At 56.6% G+C, this 21,507-nt stretch overlaps 1 protein-coding gene across 4 annotated transcripts in view; it reads right to left on the minus strand.

Moving 5' to 3' along the window:
* Positions 1-21,507, minus strand: part of ARSG (arylsulfatase G) — a 60,943-nt gene that overhangs the window by 3,052 nt on the left and 36,384 nt on the right. For all 4 annotated transcript variants that reach the window (XM_026067481.1, XM_026067480.1, XM_026067482.1 and 1 more), the window contains 5 exons: positions 18,388-18,578; positions 17,636-17,716; positions 13,761-13,869; positions 6,154-6,274; positions 37-127 (listed from right to left, as the gene is read on the minus strand). In XM_026067481.1, the coding sequence (XP_025923266.1) occupies positions 37-127; positions 6,154-6,274; positions 13,761-13,869; positions 17,636-17,716; positions 18,388-18,578 (593 nt within the window). The remainder of the gene's footprint in view (positions 1-36; positions 128-6,153; positions 6,275-13,760; positions 13,870-17,635; positions 17,717-18,387; positions 18,579-21,507) is intronic.

Below are 21,507 nucleotides of genomic sequence, written 5' to 3' on the forward strand. Positions count from 1 at the left end.
TTTTAGACTTTATGATCTCCAAAATGGACATAGTACCTGTTGTGTAAAACACCTTGTACTGAGCCAGTCGTAGTGCCTTTATCTCTCCGTCCTTCCCAGCTGCCCCACTGTTGGGGTGAAGCAGTGTCTGCAGGAAGAACAGAAGATTACATGTCAGACCAAAGCAGAGAAAGTTTGCTTTGTCCCAAGACCTGTTCCCTTCCCCCACGAGACCGTGTCCCACCCGTGCGCACATTTAAAGACGCCATTTAGCCCCTGCAAAACATACGAGCTTGACAACAAACCACATTTTACCTGCTAAAAGGCCTACAGGTGCGACAGCAAAAGGAAAATAGAAAACATCAGTGTCTCTCTCGAGCCTTCCTGGTCCTGCAAGAGGGCATGACCAAGACAGTGTTGGACCATGAAAGATCTGCCACCTGTCAGCTCACCCCTTTGCTCGCTGGGGATCTGTACAGACGCTTCCTCCTGCAGCATATTTCAGCAGCCGGGGCCTGCTGAGCCTGTCATCTTCCCTGGCAACTGCTGGATGGGCACTAATTATGCACAAGGGAGACTCCAGCATCTGCTTCACCTGTTCGTAATGATCACCCTGGTTTCTACCACTTCTCAACAGGAGTATCTCAGTGCTTAAATGGGCGAGATTAGCCCAACCGCAGCCATCGCTGCAATGGCAGGTAACATCTCTATTTCTTTGCTGATGGCGTAGCACTACATACAGTCTCCTGTTGTATTCTCCTTGCTTGTCCTCAGCCACAACCCCCTTTGATAGAAATCTCATCCACTCTCTTCCAAAAAGATCAATATCATTTCCTAAATGGAAATACAGATTCTACTCTTGATTTACCCCAGTGATAGTAACCCTTGGAGTTTCTCTCCCCAGACCAGTTCTGCTGCAAGAACGGGATCCTGAAGGCATGAGGCCTTCCAGAATTCCTCAGAGCTATCAGCTGTGATGATGGTCTTTGTACAGAGGCTCAGGTGCTCTTCTACTGTACCTTCACCCACTACTGCCCTACTGTACAACAGGATGCCAACAGGACACACGTCTCCATCCCTCCTGCTGCGATCACAGCTCAGCTCATGGCAGGGACATCTAAGAGATCCGTGCAGTTATCTGGGGCCAGCAAACAAGCCACAAGTTCAGGATGACCTCATGTCTCTAGTGAAGCAGAGGCTGTTCTCTTAGGTTAGGTGTTGAAACGCCATTCACGGTCCATCTCCTCTGGCTGACTCACCCTGTTCTCAGAGTGCTCCCTTCCCTGACAACAAGAGTCACGGCAATGGGAATCGGGGTGAGAGGAAGGGAAGGAGGGAAGGGTGGGTCGAATCTGTCCATTTCAGTATTTAGGACACTTGATCTGCACAGGATGACTGCCTTGGCACACACGAGTGAGAAGACAAGTGAGCTGGACGGTTCAGTGGCCTTGTCTGTCAGATAATATCTGCTCTGGAGCCAATAGCTTCATTTAGTGATGAGTCACTAGAGGTTTCCTCCCTAGGAATGGAGTTTAAAAGTGATTCAAGAAATTTCCACTGTGCTAAAAATTAGAAACATCTGCTGAAGTTGTAGGCAGCTGCCGTGCCAAGTTTAGTAACAGTGTTCGCAGCTGATCAGCGCTGTAATGACTTAGCAGGTGTCCTGCCGTCCTGGCTTGTACAGGAACTGTGCCCTGGGGCACGTGAACACCCCGGGGCGAACGCACTCACTCCTGCACCTCCGGAGCCCCCAGAGTTCAGAGATCGCTCCCATTTGCTCCTGCCCTTACAACGGGGCGTAATACAGCACGGGTCCGTCCTCAAACCCAGCGTCCCTCCTCCCACACCCCCATGCCCTGCAAGCAGCTCAGGAGCTCCGGCACCCGCCGGGGAGCTGGGTTTCCTCCCTCCCGGCTCTCCGGAGGTGCTCCCAGGGCCCCGTCACCATAGCACCCTGCCTGGCTGGGTACCAGCCTTGCAGCTAAACCACGCAGAGCAGCGGAAAAGCGCCGAGGATCCCCGTGGGGGCCGGGCTAAGCCGCGCCAGGGACGCCGTCTTGGGGGCCCCCTTCATAACTCATTCAAGAAATGCCAGAATTCTGGGGGGGATTTCAAAATACTTCTGGGGTTTTTTTTTTCATTTTCATAAAGAATTCCTTTATTTCCCTCAATTGCAATAAAAGGAAAAAAAAAGTCTTCTGAAATTTGGATTAAAAATCATGTTTTAAGAAAAATACTTAAAAACCGTTTGTGGGAGGCTCCGGAGGGAAACAGAAGAGGCATACAGTGTACTCTGTACGAGAAGAAATCCTTGCTATTGACCCCACTTATGCTGACACCCCTCTTTCAAGATAAAGCAGCTCCAAAGCGGAAATTACTAATTATTGAAGGGCCCATTAAGCTAAGCTACTAGGACCATGCGAGCAAGAGTCGAACCAATCCACCTGCTTCCAGGCTTAAAGCTAGGCTTCGCCTACACCCTTTAGCCAGACAACTTTAACCTTAGCAACACAGTGCCCAGTTTGGATGCTATAACATCAGTGTGAAGGCACTTAAACTTTCTTTGCTACCAACAAGCTTTTTCCTAATTGTACCTCATAAAACCCCATGATAAGAAAATCTATTATAATTTACCGCAATAAATAAGGAGCTTGATTCTACTGAGCCCCTTCAAGAACCGTTCCCAAGGTTTATGACCCATCTATTGATCTGTGACATTGTTATTTAAAAAGAAAAAAAAAACAATTCTCCCCAGAAAATCTGTTTTCCGAAGTTAGTCCTCCAGGCTGTTTTCATAAGTGAGCAAGTGCGTGGGGAGGAGGAGCACATCCCTTTGACATTAAGCTAATGGAAAGAGCTTATTTGTCTGACACTTGTACCCTTGATACATTTTGTATGATGTGTTTATTTTTACTGTAAATAGCCCTTGCTCAAAACAGGACCTTGGCGTCGGCCCCAGCACAGTCACAGGTTGTACCGGTGCCTAGTGCGCGGGCTGGGACGCAGAGCAAGGTTACCGCGGGGAGCTCACGCAGGGAAACCTCCGGCCACCGGCCTCCAAAGCACGGGGCAGGCCGAAATTAGAAAAACAGCTGTCAGCGCCGTGCGTAAATCAGACGGCGGAGTGAGAAAGGGAACTGCTTTCGAGAGGATTTGTGTCAAGGAAAACCCTGCAACATCAAAGGTGGTTTTGCTATCAGCTGCTCGCAAGCTCATGATTGAAGGGAGTTTCGCTCCCCCTGCCAAGCGCGTTGCAGGCAGCCAAGCCGGGAGGTAGCGGGGACACGTGCTCGCTCCCGCGCGGGAAGCGATCGCCGCGTTAGAGCGAGGCCCGGGCTGACCCGGGGCACGCAGGCGCTAGGCGCTGCACGCCGCTCCGGAAGAGGTTATCTCTGCGTGCGCGGCAGGCCGGGCAGCCGCAGCACATCTGGCAGCGCCGTCCCACCGCCGTCCCGCGTCACGGAAACGCCCCGGCTGTGCCATCCGCCCTTCGTGGGAGGGAGCCGGGACCCCGGCCCCGAAGCACCGACCCGTCTCAGGCCGCGGCCGCGGGGGGCGCGCAGAGCCCAGCCCTGCGGGGGTTAATCCACAGCCGTGGGCTCTCGCTGCTCCCACCCTCGCCTCTGACAGCGTTCACAAACCCGCTCGGAAAGCACGCCGACGCCGGCCGGGGAGCTGCCGGAAAGGCCGGGGAGCTGCCGCATTCCTGACTTGAGGCGATGCATTGCAGGACCTGTCGGCAGCGGCGGGAGCGTGTCTGGAGCGGCAGAGGACACGGGGAAGACGTGCCTTGCAGCACCTCCGTGCCGGCGGAGGATGGAGCAGGAGGCTCCGCAGACCCATCCCTTCCTCTCTCAAATACCTGGAAGTCCCTGAAGTCTCTCCAGGACACGGAGCCTTTCAGGCAAGCGCCCGCTCTTGATCAGCGAGTGCCGACAGGCAGGGCAGATCCGGGAGCCGGCGGGAGCGAACGGGCCGCCAGGAACGAGCTCATTAGTACCTGCAGCACTTAGGCAAGACTGGCTGCTCGTACAAAACCTCCCCGAACAGGACGTACCCTGTCAAGACAGCTCCGGCCCCGGGCGGCCCTTCCCACGCACCCGCCAGCCCCCACGAGCGGCTCCAGGCCTCTCGTCTCGCCCCGTGCCRGCCGCTCTCGCAGCTGCGCTCCCGTCCCACACCGACCGCTCAGGGCTACTTTATTTCTCGGTCTGAAACACTGAGCTCCTGTTACACGCAGGAACTGCTGACAAGGGTTCGTTTCCCTAGACCGCACACTTAGGCCAACGGAGGCATTTCCCAGCAAACCGTTATTCCCCATCTCCCGGCGTCGTGAGCCCACGGTAAGAGGTTAATCAGGAAGAGCACAGCCGAGCGCACGTTGGCCTTGTCCCATCCACTTCCACAGTTTATCTTACGGTTCAGTAGAAGGTTCCATAAATATGAACTAAATACCAAAACCCTGATGGATGCAGAAAGCAAATCCAAGATCCCAACTGAGAGCTGGCTTGTGGTGCTTGCAGGAGGATGGACTTTAAAAGCAAAATCAGGCTTTATCTGTGGGATTGCTATTAAAGCCACTTTTTTGTTCAGCAAAAGTCTTGTGCAACTTGGAGAAAAACGCATCGCCATATTGCTTGTTCTGCTAACTGCATTTTTTAKGCTTAAAGGAGCTGTCGGCAGCTCCTGTTGCTGTACGGACAGAAAACTGCAGGACACTGGACTGCCTGCCCCACTTGAACATCAGTAATGGACACGTCACTGAGCCAAGGATCTCAGAGAATGAGTGCTTAATTATGTCTCTATCTGTCAAGATAAATAAAACATATACAACTAGGTCCAAGTGCCCRTGATCTTTTGTTTCTGATGCTTGTGCACCTTTGGGGATCAGAAAAGAGAAACGCTCTGGCAATCCAGGCTGGGGCACCGTGGGGCTGCTGTGAAACGCAGGAGGTGAAAAACCCCCCAGGTGCCGGCAGCGGGAACCCAAGCACACAGCCAGGGCCAGCGTCTTCTCCCGGGTCAGCAAATACAGCCCTGCTGATTCTGGCACTCGGGAAGTCACGCCAGCCCTGTGCACTAGAGCCATATGGATTTTAACCTATAATCCCAGATTTATGAACAAAGCATTTCTGCTAACTGGGCTGCTCAGCAGATAACTCTTGGCTAATCCAAAAGCCCTTTTATGGCCCCCAGGAGTCCCGACAGTCATTCTGCGCCACGACCACAGACTCTCACAAATTCCTGGGATTGCAGCTGCAGAAGCGGTGCCCCGGCAGCAAGGAGCGCCACCGGCCCGACCCGGCCCCTGCGTCCCCGGGAACTGCGCCCTGTGTCTCCTTGCAGCCTCCCCGGGCCGCTCGGTGCCCCCCGCGTCTGCAGCCACCCCCTCCGTCTAGCCAGGGACAGGCTAAGGAAGATGATGCTCTTGTGGGTCTACATGCCACCAGCTTTTCTGTTCCTCCCTTCCCTTTTTCTGCCTTACCTGCTTTTGCTGTTCGGCCCTCAGAGGCAGGAGTTTTTCCCCGGCCTGGCACAGCAGTCTCAGCTGAAGCCCCCGTGTCTTTACYGCGGTACCGCAGCATGTCTGCCCGCAGCACGTCCCGCAGTCACGGCCCCGCGGCTGCGCCGGCCAGAGCAAACCGCAGCTCGACTGCAGGGAGCCCGGCTTCAGCCGTCTCCTCAAACAGCCTCGAAGGTGCCCAGCATGGCCAAACCGCCCCGCGGCCACCCCAGGGCTGCTGACCCCAAGYGTGGCCGTGGGAAGGCAGGACCCTCGTACCCCGGCACATCCAGCGCTGAGCGCACGGCTGCTGCGGCGCTTGCCGGCACCRTGCGTCCCAGGCGCCGCGGGCAGCAGTACTCCGGCGGACCAGCCTCCGCGGGCCACACTTGGGAGCCGGCAGCACCCGGCAGCACCCGGAGGCTCGGCCCACGACACCGGGCTCTCGTCAGAGCTTCACAACAGCGAGGCCTGAGCCCGGTGGGGCCACGGCATGTGCCCAGCTTTGGAAGGACAAGGTTGAGAAGAGGACAAATGGCAGCACCAGAGCGGTACCACTGCCGCTGACCTGCTGCCTCCCGCTAGCTGCGGCGGGACAGGAGGAGAAATGCTAACTACCACCATCGAGGGAGGTGGTGGCAGGAAGTAACCAAACGGTGACGCTGCCTTACCTTGTGCCCCTTGTCCGACTGCCCAAAGAGAACCGGGGACACGTCCAAACCATCAAAGCGCCTGTTCRGAGGAAGCTCAGCTTCAGCCAAGGCCACCAGAGTAGGGAAAATGTCCATAGTGCTGGAGGGAAGAGGTAGGTTTCATTAGAGCCATGAGTGAAGCACCCTGGAAAAGCCACCCAGACCCACCTCCGAGCTTGGATCTGCTGCGTTATGCCATATGCAGCTGGGCCGCCTTGCAGGTGTCCTTGCCCAGATGGGGAATTAGGCCACAGACATGCCCAAGGTCACAGACGGTGACGGAAGAAGTGCTCCTGGCAAAGACCAGACACTCAGCCCTGGTCCTGCAGCACCCAGCACAACCACCAAGCTCTACATCAAAAGGTTAAAAATTGATGCAAGCACAGACGTAACCAGGGCAAGCCCTTGCTTCRTACTCCTCCTATCCCCCCTGCGGCTCTTTGCCCAGACACGGCTCAGAGCCAAGCTGGCCATCCTGGTTCACCCCGGATCTGGTGATCCACRTCTTGTGCAAGTGCTGCACCTACAAGCTCGCACACAGGGCACGGCACGGTGTCCCGCGGCTCCCCACACCTGGCAGCGAGGGAACGGCCCCGGGGCTCTGGGCATGCGGGGAAGGCACCAGGTCACCCTCTGGAGAAAGTGCTGGCACAGTGACTTTTTACGCCAATCACAGCAGATCCCATAGCCCTAGGAAAATGTGGTCACACTTTTGCATCGCGCAGCACGAGCCATAGCAGCCAGAATGGAAAATGAGAGCAGTGCTATTTTGTGCACTTACACCAAAACGCCTGTCAGCATTTCCACCATAATCCGCTTTTTTCAGGGGCTGCCACCTCAGCCACAAAATATTGCTCGGGGGTCGTTCTCAGTTATTCCCGTGCGATGGGTGCGCTGCAGGCACGGTGCAGCAGCAGGAGTGGGTGATCCCGCACCCTGCCACCTACGGAGGGCAACTCGGAGAGGCAGCGGGTGCGGGTTGCTGCCTTCGTGCCTGCGAGCTGTCTGCTGTTTGTGGCCCRGAGCCAGACCTCTAATGCAACGATTCTCCATGACCGCACACCAGGCAGCAAGTCCGCTCGGCTCGGAGGGGCCACAGGTCTCGCAACCTCCTTGCTAGGCCGGGAACGCCTTGGCTGCCACCAACTCATTGCGTAGCCTTGGCAAAGTCACTGGCCCTTTGCAGGCCAAATTTCCTGGCAGCGAGCAGGCTCGACTCCAACGAGATCAGAGACGACCCCCGTCTGCAAGCCCGCCTCGTCTAACCCTCGCTCACAGCATCTCGGTCCTGCCGCTGCAAAGCACAAACGGCAGATCCCTCCGGTGACAGCTAAGCAGATCCCTCCCTCTCCCGTCGCGGAGGCTTTGCGCCGCGAAGGCGAACGCCAGGCAGCCCAGGAGCGTTAAAGCGAGCCGTACAGCAACGGGGGCCCCGCGGCACGGCTCCGGCCCCGACCGGGGCAACGGCACGTCAGCGGGGCGAAGCGGCACGTCGCGGAGCTCCCCGTCCGAGGCAGAGGGCAAACGCAGCGGCTCGGCACGCGCGGTGCGTTTAGCCTAGGGGGACGCGGCTGCCCCGCAGTAGGGCACCACGGCGCTGCAGGGACGCCGGGCAGGGAGCAGAAGAAGCTGCGGGAAAGGCCAGCGCCAGCGCGGGAGACGATGAGCAGCAGCAGCCGCGGAGGACAGGCCTCTCCAGCGAGCGCCCGGCGCGAGGGGCCAGCTGCTGGCTGCACGGCCAGCGCTGACGGGGCCCCGCACGCCGGAGCCACGGCAGCCCGCGGCGCTGAGTTAGGGCCGTGGCGGCAAGGYGGCCGGTGCAGCAGGTCCTCCCGGCCCGGCGCTGCCTCCCGAGGTCAGCGAGCGCGGCTGGGAGGCAGCAGGAATTTCGCTCACGTGTGTCCTTCGGCGCTGGGCCCCTCGTTGCTAGCCGGTATGCAAACACAGTTGCGTGATCGGAGAGGAAAAAAAGCCCAGAACTTAAGGGCCCCTGTTTCTCCCATTCAATGAGTTTTAATTTAGCTGCTAAGAGACCGAGGGAACAAATAAGAACAAACAATGCTGAGGAGAGCTGAAAGGCAGCCCCGGCTACGGCCGCGCTCGCACAGGCAGCCTGCGCGGCCAGGCAGGCCAGGAGGCGCCGAAAAAATCTGGCTCCCCGCTGCGCAAACCGAGGGCACATCCCTGCAGGAGTTTCACCGAGGTCAGCACAAGTCCACCCGAAACCGCTGCCTGCAGTGCACCCTCGGCTCGGGCTCGCGGCCCCCTCGGCTGCCGCAAGGGCTGCAGGTGCTCAGCACCCTCCAGATCTGGCCCCAGCACGCGCGTTCGTATGCTTTCACATCACCGTTAGCAAAAGCAGCCCCGAAACAGCAGCCAGGCCCTCTGGAAACGGTTACAGCCTTAGAAGTTGAAAGAGGCCTTGCAAGGTAGGGACGCTGGGGCGACGTCAGACAGCTTCTAGCCTCCAAGCAACAAATTCAGCTGAAACAACTCGTTTTCAGCAGGTCAGAGGTTCTTAGCATGACTTTGGTTCAGAGGTCCCCTCCTTGCCAGTAAGGGACAAACACCTAAAGCTCTGTCCTGACCAGTCACACTCCAAGCTCAGGGTYGGTGTCCTGAATTCCCTCCCCACCCACGGCTATGTCAACACGCCGCCCTGTCCTGCACGCCCCAGCAGCGCCGGGCTCCAGGAGATCCTGTGGTTCTCAACGCCTCTATGAACCCTGCTCCTCACCCACGGCTGCAACTGGTGTCCTCCGTGAACAGCCTCTGCTGGCGGGGACGGGGTAATTCCCCCGCAGCCACAGAGTCCTGCTCACCCATACATCACACAGCAACTCCGCTGCGGATAACAAGCCTCCCCTGTGTGTGCCGGATCTCTGCGCTGGACACAAGGGCCCTTTCTGAGCTGGTACCTCGGGGCACACTCGCGAGACACAAGCGGGAAGGGCTGAGCAATCAAAAAGGAAACTTCTAAGGCATCAGATATCAAATATCACACAGATCGTCAACCAGCATGAAAGAAAAATGCTGTGCTGCCCAAACTAAAGGTCATCTTGCAGTTTTGGGAAGGGTTCTCTTTTGAAAGACCGACACCAAACCTGCTACACTGCATCTGGCTAGGATTTTTGGGCCACCACCTTGTGCCCATACCACCTCCAGATGGAGTATCCGGGAACATCATCCGGAGACTGGCCAAGAGGTATCATCAACCTGTTGTCATTTTTGCCCTTTTTGTCCTACCACATGCTCAGCAGGACACAGAGTAAGTCCAAGATCAAGACCTTTTTTGAAACCAAACCACCAAACTGGAGGAGAAGGGTTGGGACAAGGAACATGGAAGACCTCTGGGAGGTCTGGGGACAATGTAATGGATGACTGAGGGCAAAGGTGGTTAAAAATCTTTCCGGCTGAGTACAGAGTTGCCCCACACAAAGAGCCACAAATAGACTTTTGTCAAGGTTCACATCAAAGCAAAGGCCCTTCGAGCACACAGATCCCAGAAGAAAAGCTAGGGAAACTGCACTTGCGCTGAAAGGGAAAGCCAATTTTGCCAACCCTACAGACCCAGCCAAGAGAGCTCTTAGCAAATGAAGCAGCTCCAACTTCCTGCTGCCTCTGAAAAGCAAATCAGAAAGAGAAGCAGCCTGAGCCCGGAGAGGTGGCTTTCCACCTCTCCGAGGGTGAGAACCAGGGTGGGCGTTTCAAAGGGAGAACCAGTGAGAAACGATGAGTATGCTGGACACGACCACGGCAGAGAAAGCTTTTCCACTCCAGGCCACCTCAGGCCAACGGCGGCACAACCCGATGACTGCGCAGCGCCAAGCGCCTCTCGGGCGGCAGAACCTGCTCTCCCGACGCCGCGGGCCGCGCGCTACCCTCCTGCGCAGCCCTGCGCCGCGCGCACAGTCGGGCTGGCGCAACTTGTTCCTTATTCATCATCCCACTGACCTATTTCTTCAGTGCCCTACTTTTTAGTGGTGTGGGGCATGGCACAAGCGCTGCAGGAGGCTCTAACAATTAAATATCATTAAGAAAAGCCAACACGGCAGATTTCTGTGAAAATCAACGTGCAGGCACAAGTTTGTGCTGGCGCAGGGGAGGACCGCAGCAAGCATCAGMATTTCTCTGCTGGCTTCAGCTGTCCCAGCCTCCGGCCACGCTAACCCTCTTTCACCCCTGTTCCTCACACAGAAGAGAACATAAAATAAAGCAATACCAGGCCAGGTGGTTTGAAGGAGCTCTAGCAGCCCAGGCCACGGCAGGCCAGCGCCCTCAGGGATCCCGCAGAGGACCCCATCCCTCTGCCACGGGGAGCGAGGTGCAGGTAGAGGCAAGACGCAGTTCTCGGCAGATTATTCTCCTAAATGAGATTGCAAACGCTGTCAGCATTTTCATAACCTCAAGGGCAGAAGGAAGCCTTAAGCAGGCAGCTAATCCAGGCCTTTGCCCATCGTCCGCCCTTGTGCCATTCCTAACAGAGGATCCCAGAGCCTCTCTTGCACATCTCCAGCCATACAGAAGTCACTCCTTGCCTGCGGACGTTTCCCAGCTGCACCTGCAGATTTAATTCCCCCCTCCAGCTTCTTCCCCATCCCTGTCAGCGGGGGGAAAGTCTTCAACCTCCCTATTTCACGAGGGCAGCAAAAAGCACGCGCTCTCCCTTTGAGGACAGCCCTGGGAGAGTGACTCCGTGCCGCAGAGGAAGAGCTGGGCTCCCCACGGCAGCACTGCAGGCAGCAAGCGGCCTCTCCCCTCTGCACCCCTGCCCACGAGCTCGGGCCGCAGCCCCGGCCGCGGCGGTGGCAGGCCTTTCGGAGCACCGGCCGCCACTCGCGTCCCCCAGGCTGGCTCTGCGCCGCCCTCCCTGCCTCCCGAAAGGGAATTCACAGCAGAAACTCCCGCACTGCCTCCTCCTGATGCCAGGGCCTGGCCCCAAGCCAGCTGGCAAGGCTCCAAGCCAGTGCCAGGCTGTGCCAGCGTGGACGCTGGTGTGCTCTGGCTCTCAGACTCGGCAGTGAGCAAGCCAGCGCCTGACCCCATCACCGCTCAGGGACGTCGGTCCCCCTTGCTCCGAGGAACCCAAAGTGCAGTCCTCTGCAGGGCAGGGGGACAACAAAACGTGCCCGAGAAAGCCTCAAACCAGGTTCTCGGGATCTCCTATAAGGGGTCTTTGTGGCTTGGATGGGACGGGGAGGAGGTAAGGCAATCCGCTGATGAAACGTCATGGGGACGGGGAGGACAGGAATCTGCAAGGTAAAGGGGGGATTTGGAGTAGAACACCCATCCCATCGAGGTCATCAGTGCATCAGCATACAAACCCTGGCAGATGCTGGCAGCACCCAGCCAGCACGAGATGGCGGGCATCTCTTAGAGGGACCACGTCCCGGAGGAACACCAGACCTGGCCACGGTGGCACACAGCCTCCAGGTACCCCGTCCCCAAGCCTTCCCCCGCCGAAGCCCCAAACCTCATGCCCGAAGCGGCGGATGGGGCCTTGCTCTGGCTGATGGCTTTGCGACCCTGGGCTTCCCCGGCGGCTGCCACCCCGGCTCTGCCCCCTCGACGGGCGAGCGCGGCACACACAAACCAGCGATTGTTGTTTTGCACCACCGCTCACGTCACTCCTGGATTTGGTCTGGACAGCAGAGCTGGTTACAGCAGCGAGGCCGTCAGCCCTCCGCTGGCAATTTCCTGCCTTTTGTTGGTTTGTGTCACACACTTGAACTTTAYGAAACCTCCTTGGGGTTTGTTGACTTTGAATTTCCGTGTCTGAGGCAGATTCCCCCTTAGGCATTTCTGCATAACCAAACTCCATGCATCTGGGCCAGCACTTTCAAAACTCGGGCTTTGTTTACCGGAGAAGCCGTGAGGTGGGACGTTTCCCAGCTGCAGAGACGTCAGCGTACAGGAGATTACCGGAAGCCGGCTGGGCTGAAGGCACCAGTTCGTGCTTGTCAGTGGAGCAACTCAGGGCCCCATATATGGCTGCAAAATGACACCAGTCTCCACACTGCAGCGCTCCTGGCTGCCCCYGTGACGGTGAGGGCACTTTGCAGGATGGCGCGTGAATCAGACTGCCCAGTGAATTGCATCTTTGTTTTCAAAATAATAAAAAGCACCAAGCCACACTCTTGAGGGATGGCRTGCGCCCTCCAGAGCCACCCCCCTTCCCCGGCACGCTGCACAGCCCACGTGCCCACCACCGAGCTGGCAGCAGTCTAGATTTACAGCTGTCAAACCTGCTGGACCGGATCTGGGAAATGGAAAAGCAGCAGATAAGGTCTTTCAGGACGGGGCTGGGCGGTCCTGTTGCTCTAGTGCGAGTGCCCTGCCGTCCAGGGAGATGGCCTGAGCCTACGGGAGCAGGGCAGCAGCTGCCTGGCTTAGGGCTCCCTCAGGTGCAGTAAAAGGCCTTGGCTTTGCAGAGCWATTCCCCCTCTGAAAGGGAGAGCAGGGCAAGGCATGCAGGCCCCACAGACAGCAGCAGCACGAGCCAACAGAGGGACGAAGGGGAGCCAAACGCAAGCAGCTGATGAGGGAAAGCAMGCTGGAGGGCATCTCCTGCTACGGGGAGGACAGGGGTGGCCAAGAGGGCAGGATCAACCCAAACCCAGAGAAGTTGGACCGGATCTCCTTGCTTTGAAGCTCTGCCCCAGAAAGTGATGGGCCCAAGTCAGCGAGTGCCAGTAAAGGGCCTGGCCGGGCTGGCTTGCGCATGCCGTGCAGCGAGGAGGGTGAGGAGGCAGACGGCTGCAGGGCTGTGAAGGCCTGGGACACCCCAAGCAGGTGCGGGCTTGGTGGTTCTGCCCCRCGTCCTGGCGGTCCATCACCCCACTACAGAAGGGCCAACAGCAATTGCTGCATGATGGTCAGCTGCGGCTCCGTACAAATCTCTGCAGCACAATTTTGCCCAGAGAGGTGAGGAACAGGAGACAGCAATCCTTCCCTTCTGCTCTCCCTGAAAACTCGCTCCCAGGAGAAGCCAGAACCACCTCTGAACTTTGCCGCATCCTGAGCTGATTGTAAACCCCATCTCTCCGGCCAGCCGTTCCCACAACCGCACCCTCCTCCACATAAAGCCATTCACAAACCACAAAGCCTAAGCCTGCTTCTTGGTGGAGAGAGAGAACGTCGTCATCTGTTAATTATGGGGAGGCACTCAGCCACGGCCGCGGAGAGAAACACAGATCCCTACAGCTGCTAATGTGAATCCACCAGCCTCACAAAAAGAGCTTTCAACTCCTGTTTGCTGAAGCATTAAGTCTTACGGGCCTGGGGAGGACAAAAGTAGAGTCTTACACAACGCAGTCAGTAACCAACRTGGGTCGCTGCTGCCAAAATTAAGATAATCACCTGGCTCCCAAAGCTTGTCACCTGTTTAGTGACAGGGTGGCCTTTTAAACCGTGCTCGGGAACACACCTTCTCCTGGTTTAATCGCAAGGGGCCTGACGTGGCGCCAAGGCAAACAGGAGCCATCCCGCTGCCTGATGCAATTGTGCTCGCTGACAGCAAGTGTTTAACGGCAGCTGGGTCTGCAGAAAGGCACTTGGTGCCAGGAAAGGCAGCATTTGCCCCCTACCTCAGCACGGCGGGGCTCGTCCGGTTGGCAGGGATTCGGCCGGGCCAGTACGCCAGCGCCGGGACCCGGTGGCCTCCTTCCCAGGTTGTTTGCTTTGCTGAGCTCCCACCTGTAAGACAAACAGGCAGCGCTCAGCGTCCTCCTGCAAAGGCGCTTTTCATGAAAGGAAAAATCTCATGACCCAGGAGTTTCCCATATAAAGGAACTATTCAGAGGCAGAGACCGAGTAAATGACCCTTTCTAAACAAAGGAGGAAGATTTCACTGGAGAGACGAAGCTGGGTCACGGAGGGAGAGGAAAGTTAAAGGAGTCTTTTAAAGAAACAGGGAGAGAGGAAGGAAAAGGGGTTCTGCTTTGGGCATGCTGCCTTTTACTTCTCATCTGCCCTCGCGAGTGAGAAATGCAGTGCTGTTTCCCTAAACTCGGCTGCTGGAGCACCAGTATCTTCATCAACCTTTGATGTTGTGTGAGAATGCAGAGAAGGCAGGAAATATATGAAATTATTCCAGGGCGCTGACAGTGGCTGCGAAGGGGCCGCCGCGGGCAGGAGCGTGCCCGTGTGCGTGTGCGGATGCACACAGACACGCAGGTGAGGGAAGCAGGGCTGGAAACGGCCCCGCTGCAYGTGAGCTGTCACCTTCCGCTGGAGAAAGCGCTGGCAGCCCCCCCCCAACCCGCCAGAACCGCTCCATTAAAAATACATTCCTTCTGATAACATTACAGTTCGCCCTGCTGCCATTTAATTAACCCTTTCATTTCTTTCCCAGCAAAGCCCAAACGCCCCTGCTCTGCCTCGGGGCTGGTCCCTGCCAGCCCATGCTTTGGGAAACAAGCAGCTCTGCATGGCCGCAGGGAAGTCACCCCATCCCTCTTTTCACCTGGGGTCCCAAGGACCACAGGAGGGGTCCTGAGCACCAAAACGGGGCTGGAGGGGTGCTGCAGAAATTCTGCTCTTGCTGCAGCATAAAGAGCCCCAAGAAGCCGCAGGGGAAGGGAGAGGGGGAAGGGGACAAACAGAAAATCTCAACCAATTCACCAAACAAACTTCCCAAGCTACAGGCCATTTCCTTTTGTTTGCCCTGCTTTCAGGCGTGCACATGGCAACAGCGTTAATCCAAAGCCATTTCCTTCGGGCAGAGCCAAGAGAAAGGAGATGTTCTTTCTGCTGCACAACAAGCTTTGAACCCAGCTCTCGTCTGGGAGTGCGTATGCTGTTTCTCTGGAACTCACCATCCCGTCCTAGCCTCTCCAGGAGTCGCAGTGAGTCATATCAACAGTGCTTTCAACATGCATCACATATGACTTAAGGAGCTTATATCAAGTATAGCAGTTATTATCAATCCACATCTCTGCACGTGTATTAAATAACATCTTCGTAATAAGGCATCTGTACTTCACGTGACTTTCTTGCAGGCTGGGCACAACAAGGACCAATAAGCTTTAGGCACAAGTCCCTAATGAGCAGAGTCTCTCAAAGGATTTTGACTGGATATTTCACTTCAGGCACTGGAGTATCTTTAGATACACAGGAAGTCGGAGCTGCCCATGGACAAGCTAACGTTAACACTTCCAGCAGCAAACTGTGCTGAAACACCCCAGACCAAACCAGGGATTTTTCTCAAGGCCAGCGGTGACACAATCCTGCTGTGACAGAGATTGATGGAGGCCACGGCTTTCCAGGAAAGGCAGAACTGAACATTCCTGTTTGAGGAAGAAAACCGCCACACCCCCGGTCCCCCACCTGCCACAGCCCTGCCCTCCGGCAGTGCTGGCCAGCAGGTCCCTAGAGGGGGAYGACGAGTCCAGAGTCTCCTCTCAAAGCTGGCTCAAAACATGCCCAGCACCATGGCCCTGACACCCCCGTGCCCATCACAGCTTCCCTCCTTTCAGGGCTCTTAGCAGGCCAGAGAGCCAAAGATGGGAAGCTCATTTTCCGAGCAGGTTGGGGGCTATTGCAGAGCAAAGGGAAAGCTCTTCTTCAGAGGTGAAGCTCCTCTTCAGAGGCTTCCCCTTTCTCCTCAAACAGCACATAGCTTTGCTGTTCTCTCTAAGCGAGGACCTAATCCAGTGACCACCAAAGTCAATGGAAAACATTCCTGGAATTTGGGTTGGACCCTAAAAGGAAACACCGAACTATGTGAAATGTATATACTCCTGAATAATCCTTCATCCACTTCCCTCCCTTTCCCTAAAAAGGCTTTCCCCCGTAGGAATGCCACCCAGCGAGCACGGAGAGCCYGTTCTTGCTGGAAGCCATAGGGAAACGCTGCCCAGTGGGGCCGGGGGCATTGCCGGTGACGGTCCACAGTGCCTTCCCCAGTGCCAGCAGACGAAGGTGGAAAGTGCTGAGGCACTCAAGGGACAGGCAGGGTTACCCAACAGATTACATAAAACAAGTATTGCATGGTGCCGCGCTAAAGAAACAGAGCTCTTAAGGTCATGGGAGCTTGCAGTATTAGATACAGATCAGCCAGAGGCTGACAGTAATATGCAGCTATTATAGTTCCAGATATGTTTTTCTGCTTTCAAAATATCYGTGCAACAACAAGCTGTGGGATTTCAGAAATCATTGTTCCCAGCYGATATTTACAGCCAGCTCCTAGAAACCTGACAACTTGATCTACTTCCTAACCTTACGTGATATTCAGGGCTTGGGTTGTTTTTGTAGGGCTCCATGTGGGCAGTAAGATGCTGGAAGGGGGTTGTGTTTTTGYAGTTTTGTTCCCGCATGCTGGACTGCTTGTACCATATGCTCTGACTTGTGACCGTCGGTTGCTCAAGAGCAGCCCAGGTCATCAGCAGGATTTGTTTGTTTACTAAAAAAATTAAGGTTCTGATTTCTTTCCGAGGCCAGGGCACCCGAACGAAAGTATCTCAGGGAACCGGAAAAGGAGAAGAGCAAATCATCTGCCTGCCAGCCCCACAGCGGTGTTTGCACAGAAACCCAGCCTCGGTTTCCTCTCTCTGGTAGGTGTCAGGAAGCAGATGAGGAAAGACGCGCTGCCTCTGTGCTCGCCGCCTCTGCCGCGGCCTCCCCTCCCTCGGCTGACCCAGAGCAAACAGGGAAACATAACCCGACACACATTTACAGCGCGTAATACAAGCAGAAGTGGGAAACGCCTGACTCATGCATGTTTCTGGCCGCTCGAGCCGAAATAAACCCACCAACCAGATGGCTTGGCCGGAAAAGGAGGAAAAAAATGCTAGAGAGAAAGCAAATAAAAGTCCCGCAGAGCGCTGCTCGGGGGGCTCGCTGGGGCTTTCTCCTCCGAGGCGAGAAGGSGCCGGTGCTGCGTGCCCAGGATGCTCGCAGCTCGCTGCAGCAGGGCATGCAARACCCTGCTGGAGCTGGTGGCCCTAAAATAGGAACTGCAAGAGCTCTCCTTCTCCATCCCACCTGCCTTACGCCCCGACGCCTGCGGAGGACCAGCCTCCTGCGCTGTGCTCCAGCGCCGCCAGCAGCGCGTGGGCGACCAGAGCACGAGCACGCTCGGCGCACCTTAGCAGGGAAACGGTCTGAACAGGGCTGGGTCAACTGAGCCCTTAAGGCGCCCTCCTTCAGGTCCCAGCTCCCGCAGGCCAGTTCTCAATCACCAGTTTAAAAGAAAACCCAAAGGAGCCGTTGCACCAAATGTTTGAAAACGGCGGCTACTCGCCCCGAGCCTGCAACGGGCCTGAGACACCAGCTCGCAGGGACTCGGGGTGCCTTCGTGGTGCCCCTTCGTCGCAGCGCTGCGACACACGACTCCTGGGAGCAGCCCAGGACCTCAGGGTGCCGCAGGCCAGCCCCGCGGCAGTTTTGGGGCAAAACCTGAGACAGCGTTGTGCCTGTTCTGAAGACAAGAAAACGGGTCTGCAGAAATGCTTTGGGTTACCTCGCTGGCGCTGCCATGCGCCGACGAACGGCCCGACGCCTCCGGCCAGCTCGCACTTCTGAGCCCAGGGGCCGTTGTCACCTGCGAGAGAAAAACGCCTCTGTGAGCGGCACCGCCAGACGGGGACGGACACGGGTGGGCTGTTAGAGGACTTGAGGCACCCCTCTGCTCTCCAAGGGCTTCTCCACGCCTGAGGGTCAAAGCGGGACCTGGGGCACCCTCTGTCCCCCCTTTTGGGGAGCTTTCGTGTCCTGCCAGAAGACCAGTGCCCCCTGCTATCCCCCTATCGCCAGATGCCTTCCTACGTTAGCAAGAGCAGAGAGCGGGGCCTGACAGGCAGTCGCTGGTAATAAAGGTTTATTTTCGAGCGAAAGGGCCCCGTTTCCCCAAGGCAGCTCTAGTTCCCCGTACGCGACCGAACCTGAGGCRGGGGCAGAGGAGAGCGGCTGCACAGCAGCGCTTGCCTCGGGCTTTAATGAGCCCCCGGGCAGTTCCTGTYGTCTGGTCAACAGCGGAGCAAGACGTCCTCATTAAGGAGGCTTCTCAGCGAGAGCGGATTTGGGCTTTTTAATTAGCGAGGATTTGAGGTTTAATTAGACGCGGCCGTCCGGGTTCAGCCCGCTGCCCGAAGGGGGGTGTGKGGGGGGGAACACGGACCCCGTCCCCCCGCCGCAGCCTCGGCGCTAGCCCGCAGGGAAGTCGCCTAAAGCTAGCGAGGAAACGAGCCGGTTTGGGGTTTGGGGTTTTTTTACCTGTGAACCACAGGAGCGTGTTGCCTTCCCCGTGGCTGTCGGCCGCTCGCTTGATCCTCCCCACCAAGGCATCCATGTCCCTCAGGCTGGCTCCGTAGACGCCCCTGCCCGGGGAGCCGGGCCGCGGGGCCGCCAGCGGCACGTGCATRTGGGCCAGGGCCAGGTAGAGGAAGAAGGGGCGTCCATTTTGGCTAAACGGGAAGCAGAGGAAGCGCGTCGGTTGGGGCAGAGAGCGGGGAAGGASGGTTCGGGTCGGCGGCCGGCCACCATTTCGCTCCCCCGCCACGGGGGCGAGACCCGGGGGACATCGCGGGCAGGGTGACCCCCCGCGTGGCACCTGCTGGCGCGCTGCGGGCGGAAGGAAGCGCCCGGCGCGGCGCGGCCCTTCCCGGCCGTGAGTCACTTTTTCCCCTGTTCCCGCTCAAACCTCTCCRACGGTATTTGCTTTCCTCCCTCCTCCTTCCCTCTCCTCCGGTTGCCAGGGCTGCCCCCGGGGGCGCCGACGGGGCCCTGGCGCTCCCCTCCCTCGCCCGCGTACCCCGTTTTCGCGCTTCCCGCTTCCCAGCAAGCACCTCACCCCCCGCCGCTTTGGGGAGTTATTTTAACGGAGCAGGAGGAGGAGGACGAGGAGGAGGACAGAACGACAGGGCCCGAGCGCGGCCTCGGAGGCGGCACGTCCGCAGCCAGGGCCGCGCGCTGCCCCTCGGCCTGCGGGCTTGCGGCCCGCCCGCGGACACGTCCTGTTTTCTTGTTTACGGCTATATTTATCTCCTCCGACGAGGCCCGCTCTTCCTCAGGGACCTCCGAAGGGAAGGGTGGGATGACAAGTGGCGGGGAGGGAGCGGATCCCAGCGAGCCGCCTGCGTCCGCGTCCGCGCGCGCGCCGCCGCCAAGGCCCCGCGGCCGCGGCCACCTCGCCGGCCCGCTCCAGCTCCAGGAGAAATTCAGATGCTTTCCCGGCCTTTTCAAAGGCTGTTTACGGCCCATGGCCTACACTTCCTTCCTTTGCCTAACAGATGTCACCCACCTCGAGATCACGAATTAATAAATCTCATCCCTCCCTGAATAGTCTCTTTATTCCGTAGCAGAGCCGGAGCCAGGAAAGGTTTTATGCCCTATCAGCACCCTGTCGGGCTGCTACAGCTCCTGCAAAATACTGAAATTTAAGAAACAGGGGCGTTGACTGTACTTCTTATGAGTCACTGCTGCAAAAAATCTACCTCTTTCTGTGTGGCACCTTTCTTCCTGAGCTCCTGAAACTGGTAAAGCTTCCCGCGACTCCCGTTTCAGCGGGGGATTAAGCTGAGACCCTGCCACCACCAGCCCCTACCAGGGGCGGCAGAGCAGCCCAAGAGCCAACGGGTGTTTTGGCCCAGCCTGGAGGGTGGACACTGGTTTCATCAGCCCGCAGAGATGGCCAAAGTTTGTCCGAAGCCCTTCTCCACAGTAAAGAGCTGTTCGGCTTCTTCGCCACTTCATCACGCAAAAATGTTCAGCATCCAATTGACTTCTTATCTGCAGGAGAACTGCACCAATTTAAGCTCGTGCTTAGCAGCTCTTGTTGGAGCAAGGAGCATTTTTCTGCTCTGCGTCTGCTCCATACGCCGCACAGCACAGCCCTGGCTCAGGCCTGGAGCCCTGAAGCACAACACGAACAAGAAGGGTTTGTCCCACCCACTTCAAGGGGGACTTGCGTGAGCAACCTGTCCCTCAGACTGATGGAAAACAATCTGAAGAATCCAGATGGACTCATTACGGCTCTATTCAGCTGTAAAGCCTGTTGGCCTTTTGCATCTATGTTTCATAATTCAGCCCCTCTCTCAAAAACTGAGCAAACTTTTAATCAATAAGTTAAGACTAACGTCCTTGGCCTTTGCTCTCATGTTCACTGCGCTTTAAGTGTTCTTGTGGATGGAGCCAAATCTCACTGCCACAAATTGCTCAACCTTGACATGACTAGTTAAAAAAACACTGAGTTGACAAATCCAGCGTTCTTTCCATTGCCCCACAGCACATGAGTCAGGCAAAGTAAAACTGAAATAAGCTATCAAAGAGAGTGAGAGAAAAGGCAGGTACCTGTTTAATCCAGTTCTCCATAAACACAGATAACCACAAAATATCTATTAAGAGGTTAAAAGTTTTTCCTATTAACCTGGAGCACACCCATTTGGTTCCAAAGTCTAACAAAGCACATTTGCCAGGCTGGAGGGATCTTGTACAAATTGCATTCAAACAGACAAACACCAAAACACAACCAGGTGGTGGGGTATGTCTGTCAACTCCAACCCAGGTATCCGACTTGCCCTCCATCCTGACTGCGCAGCACGCTGCTCAGCCAAGGCAACAGTCGCATGCAGCAGCCACTTCTTCATTTCCAAGGGTGGAAACTTGCAAGCGAAATGGTACGCAGGCTTATAAAAATTTATATCTTTATATAAAGATATAAAAATAAATCAACAGAGGGGTTGGAGATTAACTTCAAATCGATGGGCCCCTCAGTGCACCCTAGGGAAGTTTGTGCAAGGATTTCCCAGGAGAAGAGGCAGCACCAGTAAATTAGTACTAAACTTTCTGGTTGAGATTTGGGTCCTGCTTGGCCCAGGAGCCCCCAGCCACTGCCGGCCCTCCGGGGAGCAGTGGGAATACAGCAATATGCTCCTGTTGCTCCAGGGAAGGCAGGACTTCCCTCCCAAGCCCTTGCAGGCAGCATTCAGCCAAAGAGACTTGGTGCATTTAGAGCTTTTCTCTGGGCCATAATGCCACCACTTGCCCAAGCTGCACCTAAAACTTTCTTGCAATCTTCTCCCTGTCTGCCTGCTCTTGTTTGTGCTCTTTTAAGGCACACAAACCTTTATTCAAGCATTTCTGAAAAAATACCACTACCCACACGTGCCTTTCCTGGGTCTGCGCTTGGGAAGCAGGTGGTTACCACTTAACAAAGGTTCAGGACTGCCTCTTACAAGACCATTAGCAATGCCGTTAGCAAGGAGAGCGATTCCCCTCCAGCAGCAATGGGCCATAACCGTTCAGATGGCTCCAGGGCCAGCCACTGCCCTGCAGCATTTCCCCTCTTCACACTGCAGAAAGACATTTTGTAAAGTCACAGCTCCTAATCCGCAA

This window comes from Apteryx rowi, unplaced genomic scaffold (genome assembly GCF_003343035.1).
Source record: "Apteryx rowi isolate R43461 unplaced genomic scaffold, aptRow1 scaffold_26, whole genome shotgun sequence".
Taxonomy (NCBI): Eukaryota; Metazoa; Chordata; class Aves; order Apterygiformes; family Apterygidae; genus Apteryx; species Apteryx rowi.